The 26566-nt window shown below is 42.2% G+C and overlaps 1 protein-coding gene and 1 long non-coding RNA gene across 3 annotated transcripts in view; one reads left to right on the top strand and one right to left on the bottom strand.

The window, feature by feature from the left end:
* On the top strand, window positions 1-26540 carry LOC115650959. 2 transcript variants are annotated; one of them, XR_004000267.1, is made up of 4 exons: window positions 1-741; window positions 22515-22583; window positions 24555-24719; window positions 25574-26540. It is a non-coding gene; the product is annotated as an uncharacterized LOC115650959 (long non-coding RNA). The 2 variants fall into 2 exon arrangements; XR_004000268.1 differs by having other exon boundaries at window positions 24497-24719.
* The window catches only part of LOC115650951 (membrane cofactor protein-like), a 41937-nt gene that overhangs the window by 2871 nt on the left and 12500 nt on the right, over window positions 1-26566 (bottom strand). The window contains exons 2-10 of the mRNA XM_030561670.1: window positions 15975-16166; window positions 15010-15106; window positions 14048-14133; window positions 12329-12541; window positions 10267-10449; window positions 9360-9551; window positions 4314-4493; window positions 3869-3898; window positions 2197-2257 (exon numbers count right to left, since the gene is read on the bottom strand). Of these exons, the coding sequence (XP_030417530.1) occupies window positions 2197-2257; window positions 3869-3898; window positions 4314-4493; window positions 9360-9551; window positions 10267-10449; window positions 12329-12541; window positions 14048-14133; window positions 15010-15106; window positions 15975-16166 (1234 nt within the window). The remainder of the gene's footprint in view (window positions 1-2196; window positions 2258-3868; window positions 3899-4313; window positions 4494-9359; window positions 9552-10266; window positions 10450-12328; window positions 12542-14047; window positions 14134-15009; window positions 15107-15974; window positions 16167-26566) is intronic.

The following is a 26566-nucleotide window of genomic DNA, read 5'->3' as shown; positions in this document are numbered from 1 at the left end:
AGTAGGGGAGGGAAGAAGTCTAATTAATAGTCTCTATGAATGGAGAGTGAAGCTCAAGGGAGTGGAGGGAAATAGCTGGTGAGATGTTTTTATGGGATCCTTAAGAAGTTTAGAAACCAAATACAGAGTTTGGTGCCTGCGGTGATTTCCAAAATAACTTCTAGTCTATATCACATATTGTAGCCAAAACAGTCTGTTGAAGGTCTCAGTTTTAAAATTCCCCTCCCCACTCCCCTTTCACAGAAGACAAGTGGGGGCATAAAACCTCATTCTGATGTGTTAACCTGGTCTTGCATTAAAAAAAAAAAAAAAAAGTCAGAGGTTCATGGAGAGCATATTTAATGGGAAAAAACAACCCACACATGGTGCACTAATGTCCTGGATCTAGCAAAGCGCTTAAAACACATGCCTCAACTTAAAAGTAATCAGGCAAATACTACAGTTGACTTCAGAATTTAAAGTGCTTTGCTGAATTGAGGCTTAAGCCCCGTACTTTGTTCTTTATAGCCCTTTGAATTTCTCTATATTAAATATTTTTGAAAGTATGTTGTGTCCCCAACCTCGTCCACCCCCCCCCCCAAGATTCTAACAAATGCTTATTAAATACCTTGCATATATTTTTATTGAAGTCTACTTTCTAGGACAAGTTATTACAAAGAGGAAACTCATGAATTAAGAGGTTAGGCTCCAGTCCTTGCCTGAGAACTACATCGATGCAGGGGCCACTGCTCTCAGAGCAAGGTCAGGTTCTAATGTTCACTATTTTATTTTTTACTTAAAAACATTACTTCTGTCATTATACAGGTTTACTAGAAATCTATACAAATGAAATGTCAAATACTTGTATTTATTGGGTAGCTTCAAAATGTAAATACTATGCATCTTGTTTTTTCTATACTACCTACTATTTTGTATTATAAAAGTATTGTATAAAATAAAAAGTGAACATTATATACAATTCATAAGTGCATGCTGTTTTAGCTTTGCCTTGTGTTGTAGGGGGATTTAATTTACTGAAATGGCTTCTTGATGAGATAAAAAAACATTTTCAACAGGTAAAAGATACTTTTGAGAAACAGACAGACATAAAAAAATAAAATATTTTGAATAGACAAGCAGTATCTTTCAGATTCTTCCCTAATGAAGTCAGCTGCCCTGGAGGCAGCAAAGTAACAAAAACAGATGGTAGCACACACTTGTGCTACCATCAAAATTACTGGGGGGAAAAAAACGGGTGTACTTCTGAGCAGGGCATAGGCATATTCCTTCCACAAGAAAATATTGTACAGTATTCCTAGGATCCTTTGTCAGAACTAAGCCTACCTCAAAATGGCCGGATTTAGTCAGACTAGCAGTCCATCTAGCCCAGTATCTTGTCTGACAGTGGCCAGTGCCAAATGCTTCAGGGGGAATGAACAGAACAGGGCAATTTAGAGTGATCTAACCCTGTTGTTAAGTGCCAGAGGCTGGGACTGGAAAGTTTAGGAACACCCAGAGCATGGGGTTGTGTCCCTGACCATTGTGGCTAATAGAAAAGTTTATGGAGGAGATGTGCATCAATGGCTTTCTTGAACCCAGTTATACTTTTGGCCTTCATGACATCCCCTAGCAACAAGTTCCACAGGTTGTGTGCAGTACTCCCTTACTAATTTCAGAGGACTCCTAGTTCTTGTGTTATGTGACGGGGTAAACACTTTCTCCTCACCAGTCATGATTTTCAAAATTATATTCCCTCACCCCCAGTTGGGTCTTTTCCAAGCCGACCAGTTTGTCTTTCTTTTTAATCTCTCCTCATACAGAAGCTGTTACATACCCCTCATCATCCTTTGTAAAACTTATAGAGAAGGCAACAATTTTAATATCTTTTTTGAGATGGTGACCAGAACTGCATGCATCCTTCAAGGTGTGGGTGTACCATGGGTTTATGTAGTGGCATTATGAGCTTAAATGCACATTATATTTTCCCATATAGTCAAGCAGTCCTTAAAAGCTGTGAAGTAACCTTATGTGGGTAATGATCAGAGCCAAGTGAGAATAGCTTCAACTCTGACAATTTATAACCGTAGATGAAAAGCTAGAATTTTTCATGTGTTACTGAATACAAAGGCTAATGACAGCTCAAGAAGCTACAGTACTTGCTCATGCAAAAAAAAAAAAAAGGTATCAGGAAGCTGACAAAAACAGGTGTAGACTTACCCTTTCTGTGAAAAAAATTTCTTATACATCCAAACAGCCAGAATCGCTCCGATTACAATTACTTGAAAGGGAAAAAATAAATGTAGTTGGGTGACAAGTCACTGTTAGCCCAAGAACACACCCGCAAGGAACAAGCTTCACAGGTGCAGAAGTGACAATCAATCATAATGCTTTTTTGGCAACATGAGGTGTTCACCCATAGTACAATCTCCCCCCTACCTCTGAATCTTTGAGCACTAAGTGAATATTTAATACTTCTGATGAAAGGCACACTGAGCTAGTGAACTGATCACTTCAGGGGAGAGGAAAAAAAGAGACCCAAAATGGTAAAGCAGACGCATCTATTGCATTACAGGGAGTTCACTGTAATTCTTTAAGAAGTAATGTGAACAACTTATCATAGACCACCACCCATGAAGGGGTTAAGGTGGCTCAGAAGGGACTAATTAACCTGGTAGGCTGCATGGGACTTGACTGACAAGCACTAACTGAAGATGGTGTCCATCTGAGCAGGAGTAGGTGTGGCTTCTATAACACCAGGAAGGGTGAGCAAACAGCACTGTAACATCAACATTTGCAGTCATTGTCTGAGTTTAGTGAAGATAGAAGGTGGAAACTTGGGGCAGTAGGAGCCCAAGACCTAGGCTCCTGACCCTGAAGGATTTACCCAGAAGGGTGGAAAGAAAGCCAGCAGAGGGCAGTGTAGGATGCAGCCCATGGGAATGGCAGCAAGAGTTGAGATGGTGCAGACCTTGGCCCCTGAATGTAGGGTCCCTGAGCTAGAAGCTGTAGTAGTGGGAGGGCCTGGGTTTCCTTACCAACCACTGCAAGAGTGGCACAGATCTTGAGTCTGCCTGGAACGACACCTGATCTGATGAGTTTGTTACCCTGAAAAGGGAAAGCAGTACAGTGATCTGTCTGGAGAGCCAAACAATGGAGAGGAAGCACTGAGTCCTAGAGACCAAGAAGGACTGTGGCATAAGCAAGTGAGGGAAGAGGATGTCAGCCTCAGCAGAGTTATTCCCCAGATGCAGCCACAAGGGATTGTGCCAGTGGTTAAGTAAACCTTGTGACTATGCCTAATGCTGCTTGTTAAAATAACCATGCTCTATGGTGGCCAGAGTGTTGCAGAATTGAGGTAAGAATGGGAGAGAAAGTCCAAGAGAGGATCTTAGTTTTCAACTTAGTTTTCAACTTTGTTTTACATTTTTGTGGACTGTGTAAAACAAAGTGCTAAAGAAGGAGTGAGAGGAGAGAAAAACCTTTTGTAAGATAGGCAATAACAGGGAGGCACAGCTGGTTGATTGTGGACCTAATTATAGTTCCAACAAAACCCCACAGGTTCCAATACAAAGCTAAAAGTGTGCTTCAAATTCTTTGCAGAGCTTAGCAAAATATTGCCACCAATTATTATAGATGACAAAAGAAAAACTCCACTTTACATTAAAACTATGATTTAGAGCAGCTGATGCTAATACACCTAATCAGTTTTTTCAGGAACTTTACAGCATTACAAAGGAGTATGCATGTAATTCAACGACAGGGAAACACCCAAATCACTGTAGGTTCTTGCAGTTCTATTTCAATTCATTGTACATAAGTAAAACACTGATTCTAGACATGAAATAAAACAAACTTCACAGTCTCTCATTGGTGTTACTAAGGTACTTACCAATAATAATGATGATAATGATGTACACACCTAGAGTAAACAAAAAAGTGTATAATTACCATGCATGCTCTTAAATTGAATTCAAGTCTACAAGCAGGTATACACGTATTAATCTCTTGCTAGATTTTCTTGGAGACGATCCAGTAAAGTGTTACATTAGGACAAGCAGCAATTAAAAATAAGACAAACTGAATAGTCTTCCAGGTACTGTGTCTAGATAAAAAAATCAAATAGAAGGGTAATATATAATAAAATCTCTAGAATAAAAGGGGAATAGCTGTGTCTCACCCCAAAACTCCTTAAACAAGGTGCATTAACAACACCTCTTCAATGGGAAAATGTGTCTCCAAGTGACAACTTCCTGAATCCCAGATAGCATTTGGGTGTCACACAATATGGAATATATTTTTGGGACCATTTTTTAGAATGTTACATTTATACTTACGTAGTTTACATTCTGGAATTGCAGGCTTCCACTGAAATTCATCAGTGCACTGAATATTAGGTTCACCATGCATTGCATGGAACGTAGAACATTCAATTGTAACATGATCTCCAACAACATAAAGAAGTTTTGCTCCAGACTTCACTGTTCCATGAGGTATGAGCAGGTCTGGACAAACATCTGACGATAAAAACATGAAAAAACACTTGTTAAAATGAAGTAATACAAAACCCATGTGCAAGAGGGATTAGGCTGCCCATTTTAAAAATATTCGCAGTCACATGCATTTTAAAATACAGATACCATATTGGAGCTTTCTGCTACTTTTAAGACGTGTTTGGTAAGAACTAAGCACATTTCAGAGGACCTGTTCCATAACTTACTCAACATTTTTCATGTTTGAGTACTTTGCATCGGTTTACTAAAGGAGTGGAAAACAGCCACATTACATAAGACAGGAATCTTACAGTCTCATGACCTGTTTATTTCCAGTGATTTACTATTGTTTGTTTATAGGCATTTATACAATGCTTATCCTAACAGATGGGTAATGAGAAGCACTGGAAGAGTTAGAATAGCCATCCAACCAACAGGTTGCAAGCCCTTCATACACTGTGGAGCTAATCTCCATCCACAGACCAATTACTAGGACAGAAAAAATCTCAAACTATTAATAAAGCTCCTTAAGTGACATGACAAACAGCTTTAAAAGTTTATTCCCCTCCAATATGAAGACTACAGCATGCACTCCCCTTTTGGGGAGTGCATTCTTGATGCTCTTGGCATTGGGGCTTTCTTGGGGGGAGGGAGGGGGGGAATCAGACAAAGGAAAAAGAGCCAGAACTAGTGTGAAAGTTCCACTTAAAGAGTATGTGGGGTGTAATTTTCATTTAAGTAAGTGAATGGAATCTTAATTGTTGGTACATTAAAATAGTTTTTTAGATACTAAATAAAGTCATTTTACATAAAGCTACATTAAAGGGTGGGACACAGCACAGGCACAACTCAAGTTTTTTGTTCATGTATTTAAACAGTTAAAGCCAATTTAAAAAAAATCTGTAAACCCCTCCCCTCCACCCCCCTTCCACACTTGTCTACATCAAGATGCTCCACAGATGATAAAGCAACAGACATTACATATCTGCAGTGCGCCTGAGAACAAAAGCCCTTTGCCACAGATCTAAGAGGACATGAAACCATATGCTTTCAGAACCTCTCAGGGCTTGTCTACATCAGAAAGTTGCAGCGCTGGTGAGGGAGTTACAGCGCTGCAACTTTGAAGGTGTACACATCTGCAGGGCACCACCAGCGCTGCAACTCCCTGTTTGCAGCGCTGGCCGTACTCGCGTTTTGTCTCGGGTGTAGAGGATCCAGCGCTGGTGATCCAGCGCTGGTAATCCAATGTAGACACTTACCAGCGCTTTTCTTGACCTCCGTGGAAGGAGGAAGCCTCTGGTAATCAAGCTGGTCTCCTTTCCCGGTTTGCTCTCGCGTTCCCGGAACCCCGAGCAAGCAGGTCTCCTTCCCTGCGGTTTGCTGGGTGGCTCCGGGAACGCGAGAGCAAACCGCGGCGAAGCTGGTCTCCTTTCCCGGTTTGCTCTCTCGTTCCCGGAACCCCGAGCAAGCAGGTCTCCTTCCCTGCAGTTTGCTGGGTGGCTCCGGGAACGCGAGAGCAAACCGCGGCGAAGCTGGTCTCCTTTCCCGGTTTGCTCTCGTGTTCCCGGAACCCCGAGCAAGCAGGTCTCCTTCCCTGCGGTTTGCTGGGTGGCTCCGGGAACGCGAGAGCAAACCGCGGCGAAGCTGGTCTCCTTTCCCGGTTTGCTCTCGCGTTCCCGGAACCCCCCTTGAAGCCGCCCAACAGCGCTGCAGTGTGGCCACATCTAACACCACTTGCAGCGCTGGTTGCTGTAAGTGTGGCCACTCTGCAGCGCTGGCCCTATACAGCTGTACTAATACAGCTGTAACAACCAGCGCTGCAAAATTTTAGATGTAGACATGGCCTTAGATACTTGTCACTCAGTCTGTTTAAAAGTTAAAACGAATGTTAACTCCACCTCCAGTACAGAAACTGCATTTACCTTGTAAGAGGTAAACGTTTCCTCATGCCTAGACTTTGCAAAAGCAACATCTGTGTTAATGCATGTGCCTCTGAAGCAGGAACAAGACAGCTTTCTCTAGACTTACGTAGGCAAGTTTGTACAGGCGGGTCCCACACATTGTTTCCTTCACAGTGAACAGTCATTGATTTTTCACCATGGAGCAAGACATAATTTTCCTCGCAGGTCAAGGTAATCCCATCTCCAGTGACATATTGAGGTTTTGATGGAAGTATTTTTCCATTTGGGAATGCTGGGGCACTGCATACGCTTGGAATTACTGTAGTAAAAATAAAGGGGTGACATGCCCTGGACTCTTATTAATTTAATGAGTCACTACTACAACCCAGAAGCTGGGTAACTATTTGTATGTCCATGGCCAGACAAGATAAGAGATTTATCTTAAGTAAATATTCACAGGACAGCTCAATGTACTGTCCTTTGACAAGGGCAGTGGCAGGGAATAACTACTAATCTCTCCCCTTCTGTTGTAAAGGCAAAGACAATGGCCCAAAGAGCTGATGTTCTAAAAGACATATGCATCTCTCTCTTTAGGAGGCCCTTCTAATTAATATGCTTACCAGAAACTCAGGCAAGTAATCTGCTTGCTTAAGGAGGTCTTGCCAGACCAGCTCAAGGAAGATGGTTTATAGGTATGATATACAGATAGTTGCTAGAAAGGCAGTCACACAGGGCATCAAGGCTAACATCACTGATGAAGTGCATAGTGTGACGAAAAGAGGACAGATAAGCAAGGGAGAACTCTGTACAGCCTTGAAAGCTAAGTTTGAACTCAATGTGGTGGACAAGGGCTGAAGATTTCTTGTCCTAACAATCTCATACTCCACACAGACAATGAGAATGCTACACAAATGTGTGTTCTCTCGCCCTACGTGGGATTCTTCAAGGCAGTCTCTGGGCCCACATATGCAGCCAGACATCGTTAGAGCCTATCTTGAGCCTAGCAGTGGCTACTGGAGACACCACCAACATGCTACTCTCCTGGTCTGACCACCACCACCGCCTCATCCAGGCAAAGATCAGAGCCTTCCTGCTTCTCACCAGGGCAGTGAAAAACCACAGCTAGTATGCCCCTAAAGACTCCTGAACTCTCCAGGTTTTAAACTTGCATAAGTCACTCGTGCAAGGCCAAGCTGCCAATGAGTTAGCACATCTAATGTCCACTGTCACAGATGCCAAGGCCCCAAGCTGCTCATTTCCTCCACCACCAAGATGATCACCATGGTCCACAGATTAACTATGGCAGATAGAGCACACAAGTGAATAAAAAATATTTTGAACCCACCTACCAGCAGCACTGGTTCTTCCATGACTGTCATTGCAGTGAAGGCAGCAAAGAGCATTCTACTCTGTCATCAGCGAGTCTTAAATCACAGCTAGCAGAGCTATTTCTCATAGCCCTCAGGTTAATCAGCCCAGACATCAGACCCAAGCACTGACCATTACCAAGAGCTCTCAGCTTACTTCATTGAATATATACATCAAACTATCAAACTTTCAGTCAAGCTTTACTGGGAAAGACAAATCCCATCTGACCAGATCATATTATCCACTCCACAACCCAACAGCAGGAACCATAGAATATCAGGGTTGGGAGGGACCTCAAGAGGTCATCTAGTCCAACGCTGTGCTCAAAGCAGGACTAATCCCTAACTAAATCATCTCAGCCAGGGCTTTGTCAAGTCTGACCTTAAAAACCCCTAAGGAAGGAGATTCCACCACCTCCCTAGGTAACCCATTCCGGTGCTTCTCCACCCTCCTAGTGAAAAAGTTTTTCCCTAATATCCAGCCAAAACCTCCCCCACTGCAACTTGAGACCATTACTCCTTGTTCTATCATCTGGTACCACTGAGACCAGTCTAGATCCATCCTCTTTGGAACCCCCTTTGAGGTAGTTGAAAGCGGCTATCAAATCCCCCCTTCATTCTTCTCTTCTGCAGACTAAACAATCCCAGTTCCCTCAGCCTCTCCTCAGAGTCATGTGCTCCAGCCCCCTAAATCATTTGCTGCCCTCTGCTGGACTCTCAAATTTTTCTACATCCTTCTTGTAGTGTGGGGCCCAAAACTGGACACAGTACTCCAGATGAGGCCTCACCAATGCCAAATAGAGGGGAATGATCATGTCTCTTGATCTGCTGGCAGTGCTACTTGTACAGCCCAAAATACAGTCAGCCTGCTTGGCAACAAGGGCACACCGTTGACTCATATCCAGCTTCTCATTCACTGTAATCCCCAAGTCCTTTTCTATAGAACTGCTGCCTAGCCACTTCATTCCTAGCCTGTAGCAGTGCACAGGACTCTGTGCCAGAAGAAATCTGAGGTTCAAGAAGGACAAGTGCAATCTTCTAATTTTCCTAGGTCACTCTGTATACTATTCCTACCCTCCAGCATATCTACCACTCCTTTCCAGTTTAGTGTTACTGCAAACTTGTCGAGGGTGCAATCACGCCATCAGACTCCATCATGTACGCCATAGCTCAAGAAACCCTGAAAAATATTTAAACCACAAGCTGCGAAATGGGTCCATGGTCTTCCTGGCTAGTAATGGCCAGGAGGGAACTATGGCCACTACTTACTACTTCTCGGAGAGAAGCATATTTCCATAACTACCAAGCCCCTTGCAAGAAACAGTACCTTCTCGATCCTCAAGAAACCATAACTGGACCCTGAAAACCTCTTCAACATCCCATTCCTGGGCAAAATAACTTACATAGTAACCACTGCACACATTGAAACATAAAATCAAAACCTTAAACTCCCCCCTCAACGCAGAAACCCTAACGGCTGACAAGTAAAAGCTATTTATCTTAAACTTGAGTTTAATGGCAATGTTTCCAAAGGCCTAGAATCTGCAGAAGCAGCATCTGTATTAATGCACATGCCTGTGAAGCAACTGTGGAAAGGCCATGACAGTCTTATCTAGACTTACGTTGACAAGTTTGTACAGGAGGATCCCACACGTTGTTTTCTTTGCAGTGAACAGTCATTGATTTTGCACCATCAGACAAGACATAATTCGCCTCACATGTCAAGGTAATACGATCTCCAGTGACATATCGAGGTTTTGATGGAAATATTTTTCCATTTGAGAATGGTGGAGTGCCACATACACTTGGAGGTACTGTAGTAAAAATAAATACATTTTTACAAATCAAAGCAGAAGAAATGCGTTCTGGAAGTTCCAAAAGCATGTGACCAGGAGGCCTCATTAATAGGGCTTGGACCAGGACATAGCACAGAGACTGTTCTAAGGGCACAAGATGACAAACTTCTTGTGATCGTGGACATAAGCAAGATTGGCTCATATTACATGACCACTATGCTGCCTCTGACACTGTGGACCATAAGCAACCAGCTAACCCATCTACATGACACAGCAGGAGCAGATGACTCAGCCATCAGCAATTGAGTTTCAACCACTTGACTACTAATTGCTCCTCCTACTGGAGGGCCCTCACCTGTGAGATTCCACAGGGATCCATGCTAACCCCGTTCCTCTTCAATATCTACAGGAAACTACTCCAGAGAAATAAACACCATGTGCTCAGCTGCCAATAGTATACCAATACTCAATTGCATCTATTGAGAATGACAAATACAGCTATTTGTACTACTGAAGTGTCAGAATGCCTACAAACAAACCAGCTTGTAGAGGTGAACTCCCTTATGAGCTCTGGAGAAAGCCCATGTTAGGTCTAAAATTTGCACTTCCTTTCTTCACGATAAACAACCTTATAGTCCAACCAAGTCTTGGAAGAACAAGTGTGATTTTTATAATGCTGTGTGCGCAATGTGTAAGGGAAGTTGATCTCTCATCAAATCCCATTTGCACTTACTTTCTTCACAAGTTGGTATTGCAGGAGTCCATGAACCATTCGCTTGGCATATAATCACATTACTGCCAACCAAGAAGTAGTCAGCATCACATCCAAATGTAATGGCGTCTTTATATGTATAGGAAGGACCAAATCCACTTTGTTTTCTCCCATTTTTAACTTCTACATTGCTGCACTTGACCACTGAAAATGGATAAGAATGTGAAAAACTCATCTTCTAGAGATGAAATTAAGCCCTGAAACATGTGACTAGCACCTCTTTACATTTTTTTAATAAATGGTGGCTGTAATTCTGCATCCCCTTCTCCTCCCCCTGACCTAAGTTTAACGTTTATTTCCACAACAGCTGCCTAGGAGCTAGACAAGGGGAAAAAAATCATGTTTTACATATATCAAAATGAGCCTTCAACTAAGTAACTGAACAGATGCATACAGATATTAAATCACATAACCCTATAGCTAATTGCACTCATATTTTACAAGTCCAAGAAGCAGCAAGGTTAAGGAAGAAATTCCTGTAGGTTTACTACAACCATGCTATTTGTGACGCTCTAAGTAGGCCAATGATAATTTCACTTGTCCCTTCTGTCTTTATACTAGTTCATTATCCCTTGGACAGGATGAGATTTGCTCAACTGGACAGCAACACAAAGCTACCTCATCCAATGCTACTACAAAGAAAAGGGAGATTTCCAAGCTCTGTCACTAATACACACATTGTCCAAATCAGTTTGGGATTGGCCGGTTGGGCTCATTACGATTTTATTCTATATAAGTTAGAATACCATGCTAATCTTAATAGCAGACTGCCTTCCATTCAAGCATTAAGCAACGTGCCTACATATCTGTCAAGTGCCGATGTCATACCATTGTTTAAAGTCAAGTGAAATACAAAGATAACATCTGTGTTAGAATGGGAGTAGACTACTGCAGACTCACCAGTTTGGGGACCTGGAAAGTGACCCCACATGGGGCAAACTGGGGAGATAATTGGTTAAGGGCTGGGTGATTGATCAGTTAATAGGGTGGTTTAGCTCACCAGCTAAGGACAGGAAGAGAGGTAGTCCAGAAGCAGGGGTTAGAGAAGCCCAGGATCACAAGGAGATAAGATCTCTCAGCCTTGTGCTGTGGGGAGCTTCTATTGTTGTTGCACAGTATAAATACAAGCACATGATGCTGAGCTTGCCAAAGGAGCGCTTGAGGACTGTTTGTCATAGGGCAGGGTTCCCTCATCCTGGATTCCTTGCTGCAATCTTTTTTGTGTCATAATCTATATCAGTGGTCTCCAAAGTGGGGTGTGCACACCCTGGAGGTGCGCAAGAGGATCTTTCGGGGTGCACAGCAGGAGGAGCACCCTGAGAGCAGTGCCGTCCTGTCCCCCCCCATCAGCAGTTTGGCCGGGAGTCCGAGCAGCTTTTTCTCCACCCTCCCCCTCTCCAGCAGTTAGGCCAGGAGTCTGAGCAGCCTTTTTTTTTTTTTTTTTGGGGGGGGGGGGGCTGCTTTGACAGTTTGGCCAGGGGGTGCGTGCTCAAAAATTTTGTACTGATGGGGTACAAGATCAAAAAAGTTTGGAGACCACTGATTTATATCATGCAAGTGGGAGATGAAAACTGAGCTGAGAGATCTTTACCACTCCTTTTAAAGTTCTGAAAGGATACACTACAAGGTTTTAGCAGCAAAAACTGTATTTGTCCTCCTATCCCATGCAGTTCTATATTGTTGATTTTTTTTCCCCCCCCAGACTAAAAACTCAGTGGAAGAGAGAGGACTATCTAGCATTGGGGATTTTTAAAGGAAACTACATATCTACTGATGCCACATATCTGAAAACATTACTAAACAGCAAGAAACTGGGCAGGGATACCCCTCTGAACAACTAAGAAATGTGATATGTGAAGGTTCAGGATTTGAAACAATACCACAGAAGCAAAGGAATTCAAAGTTAAGGACAACACACAAACAAGACATGTGGGGAGCCCTATTTAATCCAGATGAGATCTTTAATCTTAAACCTGAGTATCCTTTTGGTATGATTTTTACAGAAGCTACAAAAACTATTGACCTTTGCACTCAGGGGGCTCTCCACTCCAAACTCCATTTTGCTCTTCATCAGATGTACAATGAATAGATGCCTCTCCAATAAGTGAGAAAGAGTCTGTGCCTCTTGGTACAGCGTTACAGCTGTAAGTGACTGTTGATCCATAGGTGTAGTGACTATTAGGGTCACCCAAGTACTTCCCATTGTCGATTTCTGGAGGTGGAAGACATGGAATTTCTGGAAAATATTAAAAGTAAAGAAAGAAGCATTTAATGGAAGGGAGAAAAACTGACAAGCAACAAGGTACAATGTCTACAGGCAACAGGACAATGGTCATTCAGGCTACTGCAAAGAATTACAGAACCCTACTGATTTTTACAGCAATATTATTCAAGGCAAGGGGATTTCCAAAAGATCCGATGCACGTAAGCTTGCAATCTGACCCATTTGATGAGTGTACTACACTTTAGTGGATTGAGTGAAATCACTTAGTTTAAAAAAAAAAACTATTTGATAATGGGGGTCTGTGGTATAACAAGTGCAAAACTACCACCAAAAAGGTCAGAAAAGGAGAAAATGGAGATGTAAATACATACAATTTTATGTTAGCAGCATAATGGGGAAGGAGATGCTTAGGTGATAGATGAACAGAGAAAAAAGACCTCTCTGAAAACCTGAAAAAAGTAGATGCATTTGCACTAGAAATCATTGACTTATTAACTTTCCTTCAGAAGGCACTGAGAAAACATTATTTTAACATCTTCCTGATATTTAGATATTGGAAAGCCTGAGTGTATTTTGATAACAAGCTTTTCTATTACATAGGAAACTAGACGTCTGAAGTAAAACCGTAAAAGTTATGGACATTAAAAGGAAATGGTGTAATACAACTTTTGTAAGAAATGCAGTTAGCCTCTATGCTTGATTAACCTCTGTATATGGTGAAGTTATATTGGAAACCTTTTCCTTATAAGGATTCAAAAATAACTATTAAAAGAACAAGCCCTTAATGTATGCAAAACTCTAAAACTTAGTCCAGAATGACTAGCCTTCCATTAAAATGTATGCAAAAAGAATTTCCATAATAACAGCAAATAGATATTTTCCATTAAATGCCATATACACTTATGGCACTGGATGAATAAATTGTCGTAAGAGTCTGAAAAAAGCAAGCATGGCTTTAGCTCCCACATGCAATAAATCTGAGGAACACAGCAAAACAAAAGTTTAATTAATCCCATTTTCTACAAATAAGTCATGGGGAAAAAAAGCCTACTGTGATACTCAATAATCCTATGTTACTTCCTTTGTATCAGGATTATACATGAAAACATATCCTGTTCACCTAAAATCAGTCAGAAACAAATCAGTTTTAAAACCATTTTCTTCAATGTAATTTAGACAAAATGAATTTGATACGTGGCCATAAATTCCATCTAGACTATTAATCACAAGTTGACAGTTGTGTTACCAGTTATTCAACAGGTAAAGTTTACTCCTGATTTTCAATAAGTGGGTGAATTTGACCCATATGAGCTAGCTATCAGTACTCTTTGGGCATTTTCAACATAGTATTCCTCAGACTGGAACCTCCATTAGCTTTTAAAATGGTGAAATAAACACAAGACTGAACATTTTAACAAAAAACTTTTCTTTACTGGTGAATTCATCTTAAAGCACAATTTATCAAAACTAGTTGCATGAACTGGCATAACCAGAACAGAATGTATAAAATCCACTTACTTTCACATAATGGAATTTCATGACTCCATGTAACCCCGGTTCCATCAATCACACACTGACTAGTTTTCTGTCCAACTAATCTGAACCTAAACAAGAACATTTTTTTTTAAAAGGCAAGATTTCTTAAATTACTGAACTTCTAAACCATCAGCTCAGATATTTGGAATATAATTCTGTTCTGCCAGCAGAGGGCAATGACACACTGAATTTTAGGTGACATCATTCTCATTATAAGACAACAGTTACTTATTTTGCTAAGCATTCTGATCAAAGCTACAAACTAGCAAGTGAGAAAAGTGACTCCAGCTAACAGAAGGATCAACATCTGAGATTTACATATTATAGATACCCCAATCACCATTGCTGATTCTTTGAAAATTACCACAGCAATGCCAAAGATACTGTAGGAGGAGAAAAATAATGGCTACCAAATTCAGAACACTCAAGTTTACGAGCTCAATGCGTTCTGTTTGATGCATGACGCTATATCCCAAACATCTAGAAAGAGACAGGGCAGAATTTTGTAATTTGTATTAACTTTATTTTTGATGTTTATATTTTGTTAAACATCTATAATTGTATAATATGTACATAGATAATCTGAGAAATTTTTATAAAGGGGGGGCCTATTTAAAAAAGTTTTTTGGGGGCCTATTTAAAAAAAGTCATTCCAATATTTGAAAGCAAGTCTTTCTTTTCATATTTGAATACAAGATACTAAAAAAAAAAAAAAAAAAAGGAAGAAAGTAGGTCCACACAATGGAAATACTAACCCAACCTTCTTTACATTGAAATTGCAGAACAGTTAAAAAGTTTCAGCTATTTATTTCAGAAACTTCTTACTCCAGAATATCCTCCTTAAGGTTTGTCATAATTTGCTATCTAGTCAGTACAAATGTCTACGGAGGAAGGAGAAAAGTACTGGAAAAAAAACAAAAAAAATCTCACTTTGACATCCTTACCCTTCGTCACAAGAAAATGTAACGCTCGAACCAAAGAGGAGATCTGTGATATGAACCTTGCCATTAGCTAGGTCTCCTGGATGTCCACATGATTTCCCTAAAAAGAGAATAAAATAGGAATTAGATTTTTCTTTCTATGTTCTGCAGTAAATGACCCACATTTTCCTATGTGACTAATGTAAAGCTAAGTGTTACATTAATTAAAAAAGCCTATGAAGACAAGAAAAAGGCCCTCAAATGTGATGAATTTACATATTGTGGCGTTTGAGTGGAATGGAGAAGACCAGTGCCCTTTTAGTGAAATAATATCCCTATTGTTTATAAGCTATCACATTGCCAGGCTACAGATTGAGTCCTGCTAATAAACCATATGACTTTCAAATTACTAGGAACCCAAATCAAGCGAATTACACAGAAGATAATACAACCAGATGCCAAAAATTGTGGCTGACTTAAAGAGCTCTATCCTGAAAGATGCACTTATACTTTCCAGGATGTGAGAGCTAAAGAATTATACCCAACATTTCCTTTCTCAAGGAAAGCACAGCCATCCACACAGCACTCCCAGCCTACAGAGAAAGAAAAACAATTTGGCATTTCTGTGATAGTGATACCGATTAACTGATATCACCAAGTCATGGGCTTGGCATGCTTTTATCAATAACTACATGTAATGTCTTCAGTAATATCCATGTGCAATCCTGGCCCTACTGAATGGAAGTGTTGCCACTGACTTCAAGTAAACCAGAATTTCATCTTGTGTGTTAAAGCTCCCTAAAGACTCAGATGTAAAACTTTATGCTCCCCCTAAAAACAAACAATTCTGTTTGAAAAACAGTGTCCCTTTCAAGCTCCATATCATCAAATGTTACAAAATCTTTATTCCAGTCCAGAAGAACCTTTAAGCTGTTAGTGTTTTCTGACCCCAGAGTGTGGAGGGGTGGCAGAGAGGAGAAAAACCTTACCTCGACAAAACTCTTTGGGTTCTGACCACACGGATTCATTTTCACAAGTAAGAGTGGGTGACTCTCCAGGGACTTTTTGGTATCCTGAGCGGCAGCTGTATCTCACTGTGGTCCCAACTGTAAAGTTTGTCTGGGTCTTAAACTCATCCCGCAGCTCAGCAAAGCTTAGCCTTGGTGGGGCACCACAATTACCTATATACAAAAATAAACATTGTAACTTTGGAAAAAACCCATACACTCTGAGTTTATATTTGTATTTTGACTAAGCCTTAACTGACAGAGGCTGGGATTTTCAAAAGAGCCTAGCAAAGTTTCAATGGGTTCTGGGCATAGAATTTACTTAGGCCCTTTTGAAACCCCAGCTTGAAATCTTAAAACAAGGAGTACAAAGAGTAGCTGGCACTATCAACCTGTGAGGCACAAGGTAAGAAAAACGAACATACAATACTGTGTTAAGACGTTCTTTTTAAGTAAATATCTAAAATCCACAGAACAAGCATGACTAGTTAAGCAATGTCAAGATCAACAGAACTCAAAATCTGAAAGCAAGTGTTATCTGCCACCGTGGCATGCAATTTTCAGAGATACTGGCCCCTTAACTGCATGTCCAACCACAAGCAGCAATTTGATTCAAGTCTAATCAACAAGGATCTCATTAAGTAATGGGATGATTTCTAATTTTTTTTTATTTTGTTCTCTCCCCTTTTTCTTGATCTGCTCCTTCACACGATGACAGTGTGACAACTCCACTTTCGACGGCATTTGTCTACATCTGTAGCATTTTGACCAGTGTACTTATGCAAACAAGAAATCTACAGAAACATAAGGCTGCACATCAGACCACAACTTTCCATTAAATGATGCTTAATTATGATGCTTACTCTGCAGTAAAGGAATAGCTACTTTATCTACAGTAGCTATGGTTCAAGATGTGTTGGACACAGATTCCACTCTTGGTGCACAGGAACATCATGCCTTAGAGAGACTGGAATCCTTTTGGCTAGCAGTATCTGTTGGGGCCATACCTGGATCCTTGATCAATCACTGACCACACCCAGGGCATAAAGATCGTGCAGACCAAATGAACTGAGAGATGGTTGGAAGATACAGAATCCCAGAAGACTAGGACTCCACATTAGTGGGGAATGGGGGCTGTCTGTTCAAAGCCCCAGACTGCGGAGCAGCTGAGGAAATTGCAGAGGTTGCCTCTGGTGAAAGCTCCGAGCCTCTGAAGAAAAAGAAGAGAATCAGGGAGCACTGCCTGAACTATGGCAGTTTTTGTCATTCTCTTAAGGGTTGGGACACTGCACTCCTTAGGGCTCGGAGCAGCCCTGCAATCAATCCTTCAGAATATGGTGTTGCCCTCAATCGGACGGTCTTCAATTTTTGCCTCTTGGAATCCTTGAGGGTTGCAATCATGGCAATTTCTCAGGGATTCCAATGGCCAACACTCGCACTGCCGTGTCAGACACATCCAGTCTGCAGAGATGTTCTGGCAGTTTTATACTCTGCCATAAGTGTTTTTAGTTCTTCCTTGTGTTCCTTGGATAGCTTATCCACAAAAACAGGCAGTTAATCCCAGTTTAACTCCTTCCCCCCCCCGCCCCAGCCCCAATAATGCTTAGTAACTTCAAGTTACTACCCTCATTTGTAGGCTTGTGAAGAACCGGCCTTTCAGCCAAACAAGTCACGCTTTTCAGAGAGGAGGCAAGGAGTCTCTCTTGAGGGTGGACTTCAGAGAACCATATCGTTTTGTCCTGTACTGTACAGCTCGTACAACCACAGAACCAGGTATAGGTAGCTCAAAAATATGTAAGCTTTTTGGACAGGACCTGATTGACAGTCTGCACACCATGTCCATTCTTCTTACGAAATGATGATTAATTTTGTACAAAGGATGCCTTTTGAGGAATATCCTAGGTAGATAAATCCCATCAAGGGGTGTCTGGTCACATATAGTCAGCAGACCTTACACCTCAACTGCTAGAGTCTGATAGCTTAACACAAAACAAGACTATGAGACCTAGCAGTCAGAGTCCCCTAGGGCCTGCTACCAGGGCAGCATGACCTACCGGTCACGGTAGATTGCACCACCATCTCAGGCCCTCAGTCAGGGAAAAGCAGCAAACACACACACAGTCTCAATTGTCTAGCATTCCGACTCTGGTGAGTGGTGGACGACAGCAACCCTCTAGGTCTAAGCTGGGGGAATTGCCACCCCAGTGGGGGCTAGCAGCAGGGGGACACAGGCCCATCCTACTCCACTGGGACCCAGCCCAGGGCCCTAACAGTGGCAGAGTGTTGTGCCACTGGGTCAGCAAGAATCTGCCCAAAACAGTGAAAATTTTCAGTCCTATGACCAGACTAGTGTCTATTTCCCCTGGGCCACTTCCTTCCTGGTCTCCTAGTGCAGCAGTCCATGGGTGCTCTGGGGTCACCTGCTGGCAAGGTCTACAGCAACTCAGTCCCCTCCCAGATAATCACTGGCTGCCCAGTGTCCATCTGGGGTTCAGCATGCCTAGCCTCTTTAACCTGGGGCTGCCACAGATCCATGGAGGAAGCTCACAATATACATCTTTTCTCCTCAGCAGTCCAGCTCAGCTCAGTTGGGCTGCTTTCCTTTATACCCTGTTTCCAGGCTGAGCATGCTCAGCAGGGATGGAGGGTTGTGGCTTCCTCAGCCAGCAATGCACAGTTAACCCCTGGGGGCCCAGTGCGGTGTAGATAGACCCCATCACAAGGCATCATGTGAAAACTCATAATCTGCTGGACCTTATTGCCCTGGCAAAATGTGTGGCAACATCGTATGTAATGTTAGAAGATTCTACTGTATAATGTTGCTGTGACATGTTCCAAAAGTTAGAAAAACAGGCCCAAACCTAATCAAATGGACTACTACCATGTGGTCATTCTCTGGCAGGAAGAAGAGCATGAGCTAGAACAAGAGTAGGCAACCTATGGCATGCGTGTCAAAGGCAGCACACAAGCTGATTTTCAGTGGCACTCACACTGCCTGGGTCCTGGCCACCGGTCCAGGGGGGCTCTACATTTTAAATGAAGCTTCTCAAACATTTTAAAAACCTTGTGGTATGTAAAGTAAATAATAGTTTAGTTATATATTATAGACTTATAGAAAGAGGCCTTCTAAAAACATTTAAATGTATTACTGGCATGTGAAACCTTAAATTAGAGTGATTAAATGAAGACTCAGCACACCATTTCTGAAAGGTAGCTGACCCCTGAGCTAGAATTTTACATGGAAAGCCCTCAGTTGTTCCATTGCCACTAGGTAAACAGACTGTTGCCTGAACCCCGGCTGTAGATAGGCCTCAAAGAAGGGAGAAGGATACAAGACTGAAAAACAGAAGCTCCCATATCACCTCTCTCCACTAATGACATCAATAATGTTTGAAACCTAAAGGAAGCCCACTGAACTAGGGGGAGGTCCTAGCTGAAGCAGTCTAGCCAAATGGCTATAAGCTGGCAGGGAGGCAAACCTTTTTGCTTTTAAGCGATTGCATTTTACTTTTTACTTCTTTTTTTGTAACCAATTCTGATTTTTATGCCTCATTACTTGCAAACTAATACCTAATTTCACAAACTTAAGCATGCTTAAAACAATAAAACAAGTTTATTACCTGCAGATATCAAAATCAGTGTGTTTGGATTGAAGTATTTGGTAATCTCCACTAGAGAGAACAAGATTTGTGCACATCATTTTCCACTGATGAAATGATGAACTTTGTGAGTTTGCATTGTTCAGTAGAGAGCTTGGCAGTACAAGAAAACATTTCAGGGGCAAGATTTGGGACTGGGAAGTTGCTGGTGGTGCCCTGTATGTAATTCATGAATAGCTGGCCAGAGCATTCATGTAATTCAGCTGGGCATGATTTTGCATGCTTGAGGCTATGTGTGATCTGGCCACGAGTGGTTGTTCTCGCAGCAAAACAGTGTACAAGGCACCTCAGACTGGAGAATTGAGGGGACACAGTTGGCCATCTGTCCAGACTGTATCCTCAGGAATATCACACTGATATCTTCTGTTCACTTTCTTGGAGGTAGCAGAGAGAAAAGCCAGTGTGTGGAGTTCTGTCTTGCAGCCATGGGAAGTAAGAAGAAAGTGAGAGGCGGCTGGGCCCACTCCACCCTTTGTACCCTCTGGGGAGGGAAGTGGTGGAAAAGGGCACAGGTGCAGCTAAATGGACACTGCGAGCCAAAAAGAACTGGATTTTCAACCCATGGGGTGCACGTGTACAAATTGTTCTTTGAGTGACTGTTCACACAGATTCCACAATCTGTTTTTGCAGGAGAAAAATATTGGCAGCTCATTAAAGAGGCTCAGCTGAGCAGGAATAGGTGGGCCCTATAAAGCCCAGAACTGAAAGACAGATATTCTCAGGAGAAAGGGAGGAGTGAGTGGAGACTGCAGTCACTTCCTGGGAAGAGACTTTTGGGAACTGATAGGCCTAGGAAGGAAAAGGGAACCGAAAATAGGAAGTAGCCCAGCGATAGAGGAGACACACCAGAGAGAGAAGGCCCAGACTGCTGAGCTGAGGATCCCTGGGCTAGAACCCAGAAAAGAGGGCAAGCCCAGATTCCCCTACAAGCCACTGGGTGAATGGTACTGAGGTAGTGAGTGAGAGGACTGCCTATGATTACTGATGGCTAAACCATCCCTGGAAGTGGGGAGCACAGTCAGTGACCAGGCTGGAGGGTTGAGCCATGAAGGACACTATGGTTCCTGAGGCTGCGGGAAGAGCTACAGGCAGATGGAGTGACAGTGTGTGAACTGTGGGGCAGGGGTTGTCCTTGAGCTAATCCTCAGAGTATCAGGAGGAGGCACCAGCCCAGAGGTGAGTGGTATACCTTGTGATAGGCAGGCTTCCTTTCAACCTCTCCTCAGGGGGCCTCCCCTCCTGAGGGTTAGCAACCCACCCACCTAGACCCTTCCTGCAGGAAGTCAAATACAGAGAAGTCACAGACAAATCAAGGAATCACAGTATTCATAACGGTCTCTGTACTGTCATGCGCTTGCAATATGATAGTGGGAAACATAAGCTATGGCTACGCTAGAGAGCTTACAATGGCCCAGCTGTAGCAATGCAGTTGTGCTGCTAGTGTCGCTGCTCTAAGGCAGGGGTTCTCAAACTGGGGGTCGGAACCCCTCAGGGGTTTGTGAGATTATTACATGTGGGGCCGCGAGCTGTCAGCCTCCACCCCAAACCCCACTTTCCCTCCAGCATTTATAATGGTGTTCAATATATTAAAAAGAAGTGTTTTTAATTTATAAGGTGGGTCACACTCAGAGGCTTGCTATGTGAAAGGGGTCACCAGTAAAAATGTTTGAGAGACCCTGCTCCAAGGCAATCGGCGAGACCTCTCCCATCGATTGAGCTACTGCTGTGAGAGAGAGTTAAGCTGACCTAACCTATAACGTAGACCAGGAGTGGGCAAACTACAGCCTGGGGCCCGCCTCTGGCCCTTCAGATATTTTAATCTGGCCCTCAGGCTCCGAGCAGGTTCTGGAACTTGCCCCACTCCATGTGTGCTGTGGCTCTGCATGACTCCCGGAAGCAGTGGCATGTCCCCCTTCTGGTTCCTAAGCGTAGGGGCAGCCAGGGGACTCTGCACGCTGCCCCTGCCCCCAGAACTCCCACTGGCTGGGAGCCATAGCCAATGGAAGCTGCAGGGGGGATGCCTGTGGACATGGCAATGCACAGAGCCACCTGGCCGCACCTCTGCGAAGCAGCTGGACGGGGGACATGCTGCTGCTTCTGGGAGCTGCTTGAGATAACACTGCCCAGAGCCTGCGCCTCTGATCCCCTCCTGTGTCCCAACCTCCTGCCCCAGCCCTGATCTCCCTCCCATCTTCTGAACCTCTTGGTCCCAGCCCGGAGCACCCTCTTGCATCCCCAACCCCTCATCTCCAGCCCCATCCCAGAGCCCGCACCCCCAGATGGAGTCTGCACCCACCACTCCCAATTTCGTGAGCATTCATGGCCCGCCATATAATTTCCATACCCAGATATGGCCCTCGGGCCAACATTTTGCCCACCCCGATGTAGCTACTACTAGACATCTTTTGTTGATCTAGCTACTTCCTCCTGAGGGGGTGGATTTACTACAGTGATGAAAAATCCCCTTTGGTCACTTTAGCAAGTGTCTACAATACAGCAGCATAGCTGCAGCTGTGTCACTGTAGTGCTTATAGCATAGATGTATCCTGAGACGCTTAACTTTCTTACTCCTTACTTAAAAAATGTAAGTTACCCGAAAAGATAGATGAACTTCTCACTAAATATCACGATTAAAACCGAAAAGAAATATGAAATAAAAAGAGAAAATTGGCTCTTAATTTTTCTTAAGATAAGAGAGTCTTAGGAAGAAGAACTTCCGAAAACAATGTTTTTTTGTTTGTTAGAAGTTTGAAACAGCTTACCATTGGGTGGGCAGATTTCAGAGTTTTGCAGTTTCAAAACAGGTAAGTGTCTTCACTTCCAGATATTTTAACATTAATTTTTATTGCTCCTGTATTTTCAGACGCTATTAACAGGAAGGAAATCTGGAAGACTACCATTTGCTGGTTTGGAATTGGTAAAAGATGGCAAGGTACTGGTATCACAACTGCCTAATGATTCAAGATTAATGCTCTTATGTTCCTAATTATATGAACTCCAACTGGAAAAAAGTCATTTCTTGGTTTCTAGTATCTAGTAGGTTACATGTGTCAATAATGGTGAAACCTAATATGCTGAAAGTTCAGATTCCAAATAAACTTCTGCTACCAGCGTAAACAGTAAAGGGTAAACAGTAAATGATGTAGTGTAATACTTTTCAGTTTTAATTATAGAAAAGCCTTTTTAAAAAAGCTTATCCTAATATTGCATTAACATAGATGAATTCAAGTGATTTTCAGTGAGTCAGATTTAAAGAACAAAAAACATTCAAAGGAGAACGTGGAGAGAGGTCTAAGTCTTCACATCCAGGATAGCCTTAGACATATGTCTACACTACGGACCTTACAGTGGTACAACTGTGTAGCTGCTCTTCAATTTAAACTACCCACAACAGCATTACCTATGTCAGCAGCAGAGCTTCTCCTGTCGACAGCAGCACTTTTGCTGGTGAAACTTATATCCCTCACGGGAGAATTTTTTTTTTTCCACACCCCTGACAGACAAAAAGTTTCACCGACGAAAGTGGTAGTGTAGACAAAGCCTTAGTCTTGCAGATCCTTTCTGCACAATATCTTTTAGATTTTCCATCCATCCATCTACACAGCTAAAACTCTTGTCTAAGCTCTCATCACCTCATGTCATGATTACTGTAACATCCTTTTCCGGCCTTGATAAATAATATCTTGCCCCACTCAAAACCATTCAGAAGGCTATTGCAAAGATCATTTCTTTAGCTCATGCTCTGATCGTTACATCCTTCCATTGGCTGTGTCTTCTCCATTGTAATGAACATAAGCTACTTGTCTTCACTTTCAAGGGCCCTTCATGACCTATCCCAACTCTATCATCTCTCATTCAGTCTCAAAAGTCAACTCCCACCTCCAATTAGGCTATGATGCCAGCCTCTAAGGCCCGCCTGTTAAATTTTCAAATACGCCCTTTCTTCGTGCCCTTTGCCATACTGCTCCTCATAGTTGGGAGGAGCTCCCAGGTAACAAGTGCACATATTATCTGCCTTCAAATCTCTCCTGTGCCATGCTGCCTACCAAAAAAGTGGTAATAATTAGGCTGCTGGTGGGCTGAGATCACAGCCCATCATACTGACCAATATCATCTATTCCCCTGTACTCCTCCGCTGGTCTGTCTTTGTCCATCTTTAACTCTTGTCTTAGACTGTAAAATCCTTGGGGCAGGGACCATATTTTTGTTATGTGTTTGCACAGCACCTAGAACAACGGAGGCCACAGAGTACCATCCGAGCTCCTATGCACTACAACATTACCATCTCATCTCATGGAAAAGTGTGTGTGTGAAACTGGAACTGGGTAATAGAAATGTGGGGTACTGCTTTCATTGGGTGGAAGGATAATACCGCTACCCCACACTTACTCCAGACCCCATCCTTTTTCAAAACGCAAGGAAGCAATCTAGCTATACGAACAAGCCATACTAGGTCAGACCAAATTGTCCACCTAGCCCAGTATCCTGTGTCCGACAGTGGTCAGTGCCAGATGCTTCAGCAGAAATGACCAGAACAGGGCAATTACTGAATAATCCATCCTGTTATCCAGTCCCAGCTTCTGGCAGTTGGGGGTTTAGGGGGACACAGTGTATGGGGTTGTATCACTGACCATCTTGGCTAATAGCCATTGATAGACCTATCATCCATGAACTTATCTAATTCATTTTTTAACCCAGTTATGCTTTTGGCCTTCACCACATCCCATGGCAACAAGTTCTTCAGGTGGACTGTGCCCTGTGAGAAGTACTTGGTTTTCTTTGTTCTAACACTGCTGACTATTACTAAATCTGCTGCCTATTAATCTTGTTTTCTGTGTTTCTCAGACTTCTGCGTACAAAATAAGATCTGTCATGGTCACTCCTACATCCATTCTCCCTGCAGATCTCGTCAAAGGAAACTCAGCCTGCCCACTGCAGACCTCAACCTTCCCCAGTTCCTTTTCTCCTACTTTTTGCCAAAGAGCTGCTGACACCCTGCTAGAATAACCACCTAGCTGTTCTCCATAATGGGATCTGGAATGTACCGAAGTCTTATGAAAAACCATAAGTAAGCTCATGCAGTAGCATTCACCAACTGTGTTTCTTCTGTGAAGCTAACAATAGATTCAATCCCCTTATGTGCCCTCTCTTTTTAAGATAGAAGACCTGTAAGGAAGAGACCAAAAAGAATGTTTGTGAACGGCCTCTATGCTGGTAGTGTTTGCCTGCTTGTGAATCATGATAGTAATCCTGCATTTCTATTATACTTTACTGTATACCTGTTAGCTGCATTTCTCTGGCAGATGAAATATTCCTATTTCACCAAGGCCCCAGTTCAGCAAAGCACTTAAGCACGTGCTTAACTTTAAGCATGGGAGTGGCCCCACTGAAGTCAATTTGGCACTCGTGTACTTAAACTTGAGCAGAAAGCCAGGATTAAATGCTTTAAAAATGATGTAGGATCCTTAGTGATTACATGGGTGCAGGACTTTCCAATCTCCACCCAATGCTAAAATTGGAATAGTCTTAGATTCCGAAGTGAATAGGGTGGAGGAGATGCGAGTTCACATCCTGCTACTATAATTGTTTAATTAGAGACCATTTCATTTGAGTTGATTTAAGTATTGAAGAGTCTTCACCACATAAGAAGGTAATTTTACATTACACATTTTAAAACAAATTATTCTATAAAATCAACTTCTAAAAAATAATAGTTGCTCTTCACTTATCAGTGTGGTGTCACTAGTTAAGTATAGTCTGCCTACTTTTGTATATGGCTAATGTCAGCTGAAGGCCTGTTTCACTTTTTGTCAGTTTAAATATCTAGATTCCATTTAAAAATAAACCACAGAAGTCTTCAGAAATCTTAAAGGTGTTTTCTCATTTACTGAAAAGGTACTTTTGTTTTCTTTTCCCACACAGTGGAACCTAGCAACAGTTGTCCAGAATGCTAGAGCCTGGGCCTGACTGAAGAACAGCACAGATACGCAGACAGAAAAAACAGACTACAGCGGGAAAAATATCTGATTCTTTTACAAAGAAGCCACGAATCACCAGCAAATATGAGGCACTTTTTAAAGGAGAGAAGAAATAAATCTGAAAATTACATTACGCATGTGATGTTTTACAAAACACTTAAAACTAATGAGATGCATTCAATTGAAATGTCAAAAACAGAACTTCCCAGACTGTTCCTGCAACTTTCTAATGCCTTAGATGTAAAGATGAATGACCCATTAGCTTAAAAAAAAAGTCAATCCTATCATGTCTATCTGTATCGGGTGGTCATCACCACCGTGGCTATAGAGACTGGAAGTGGTGCAGTTTTTCTATAACATGTAATGTTTAAATATTATTGGGCATCCAATCAGCAAAAATAATAAAATCCCAGAAAGGCTGTAACTTATAGAATCGTAGTTTAATTTTGACCAAAATGGGCAGATAGTACTTTCAATCATATTTAGAAACTATTTTGACTACATAGTGCATTGTTTTGGAATGTTGGTGTTTTATTTAGCCCAGGGTGGTGTATTTTATGCATTTTCCTGTACTACTTTGCCTTTTCTTAAAACCAAAGTCTACAATGACATGACAGTATGACCTCCTTTGTACCATACAATGCATCAAAATATTTATCATTTGCAGAATGGACTCATTTCAGAGAAGTTTTGTCTATTTTATGAAGTTGTGCAGACAAAAGCTCAGATAGCTATGTTGTATAATTAAGGAGTAGAGCTCATTTGCTCAGATGGAGCCATAAGTCTAAAGCATACATGGTACACCTGTAATTTCACAGGGCAATACATGTACATTACTAATGTAAAAGTGATGACTCTAAGTAGCAGGGCTGTACAAAGTTTTTTATGAATATACTGTGTGAGTAACAAAGTATAGCCCTGTATTCTTAATTAACCC

This window comes from Gopherus evgoodei, chromosome 4 (assembly GCF_007399415.2).
Source record: "Gopherus evgoodei ecotype Sinaloan lineage chromosome 4, rGopEvg1_v1.p, whole genome shotgun sequence".
Taxonomy (NCBI): Eukaryota; Metazoa; Chordata; order Testudines; family Testudinidae; genus Gopherus; species Gopherus evgoodei.
The sequence above is the reverse complement of the archived record's forward strand: the minus strand, read 5'-3'. Positions and strand labels throughout refer to the sequence as shown.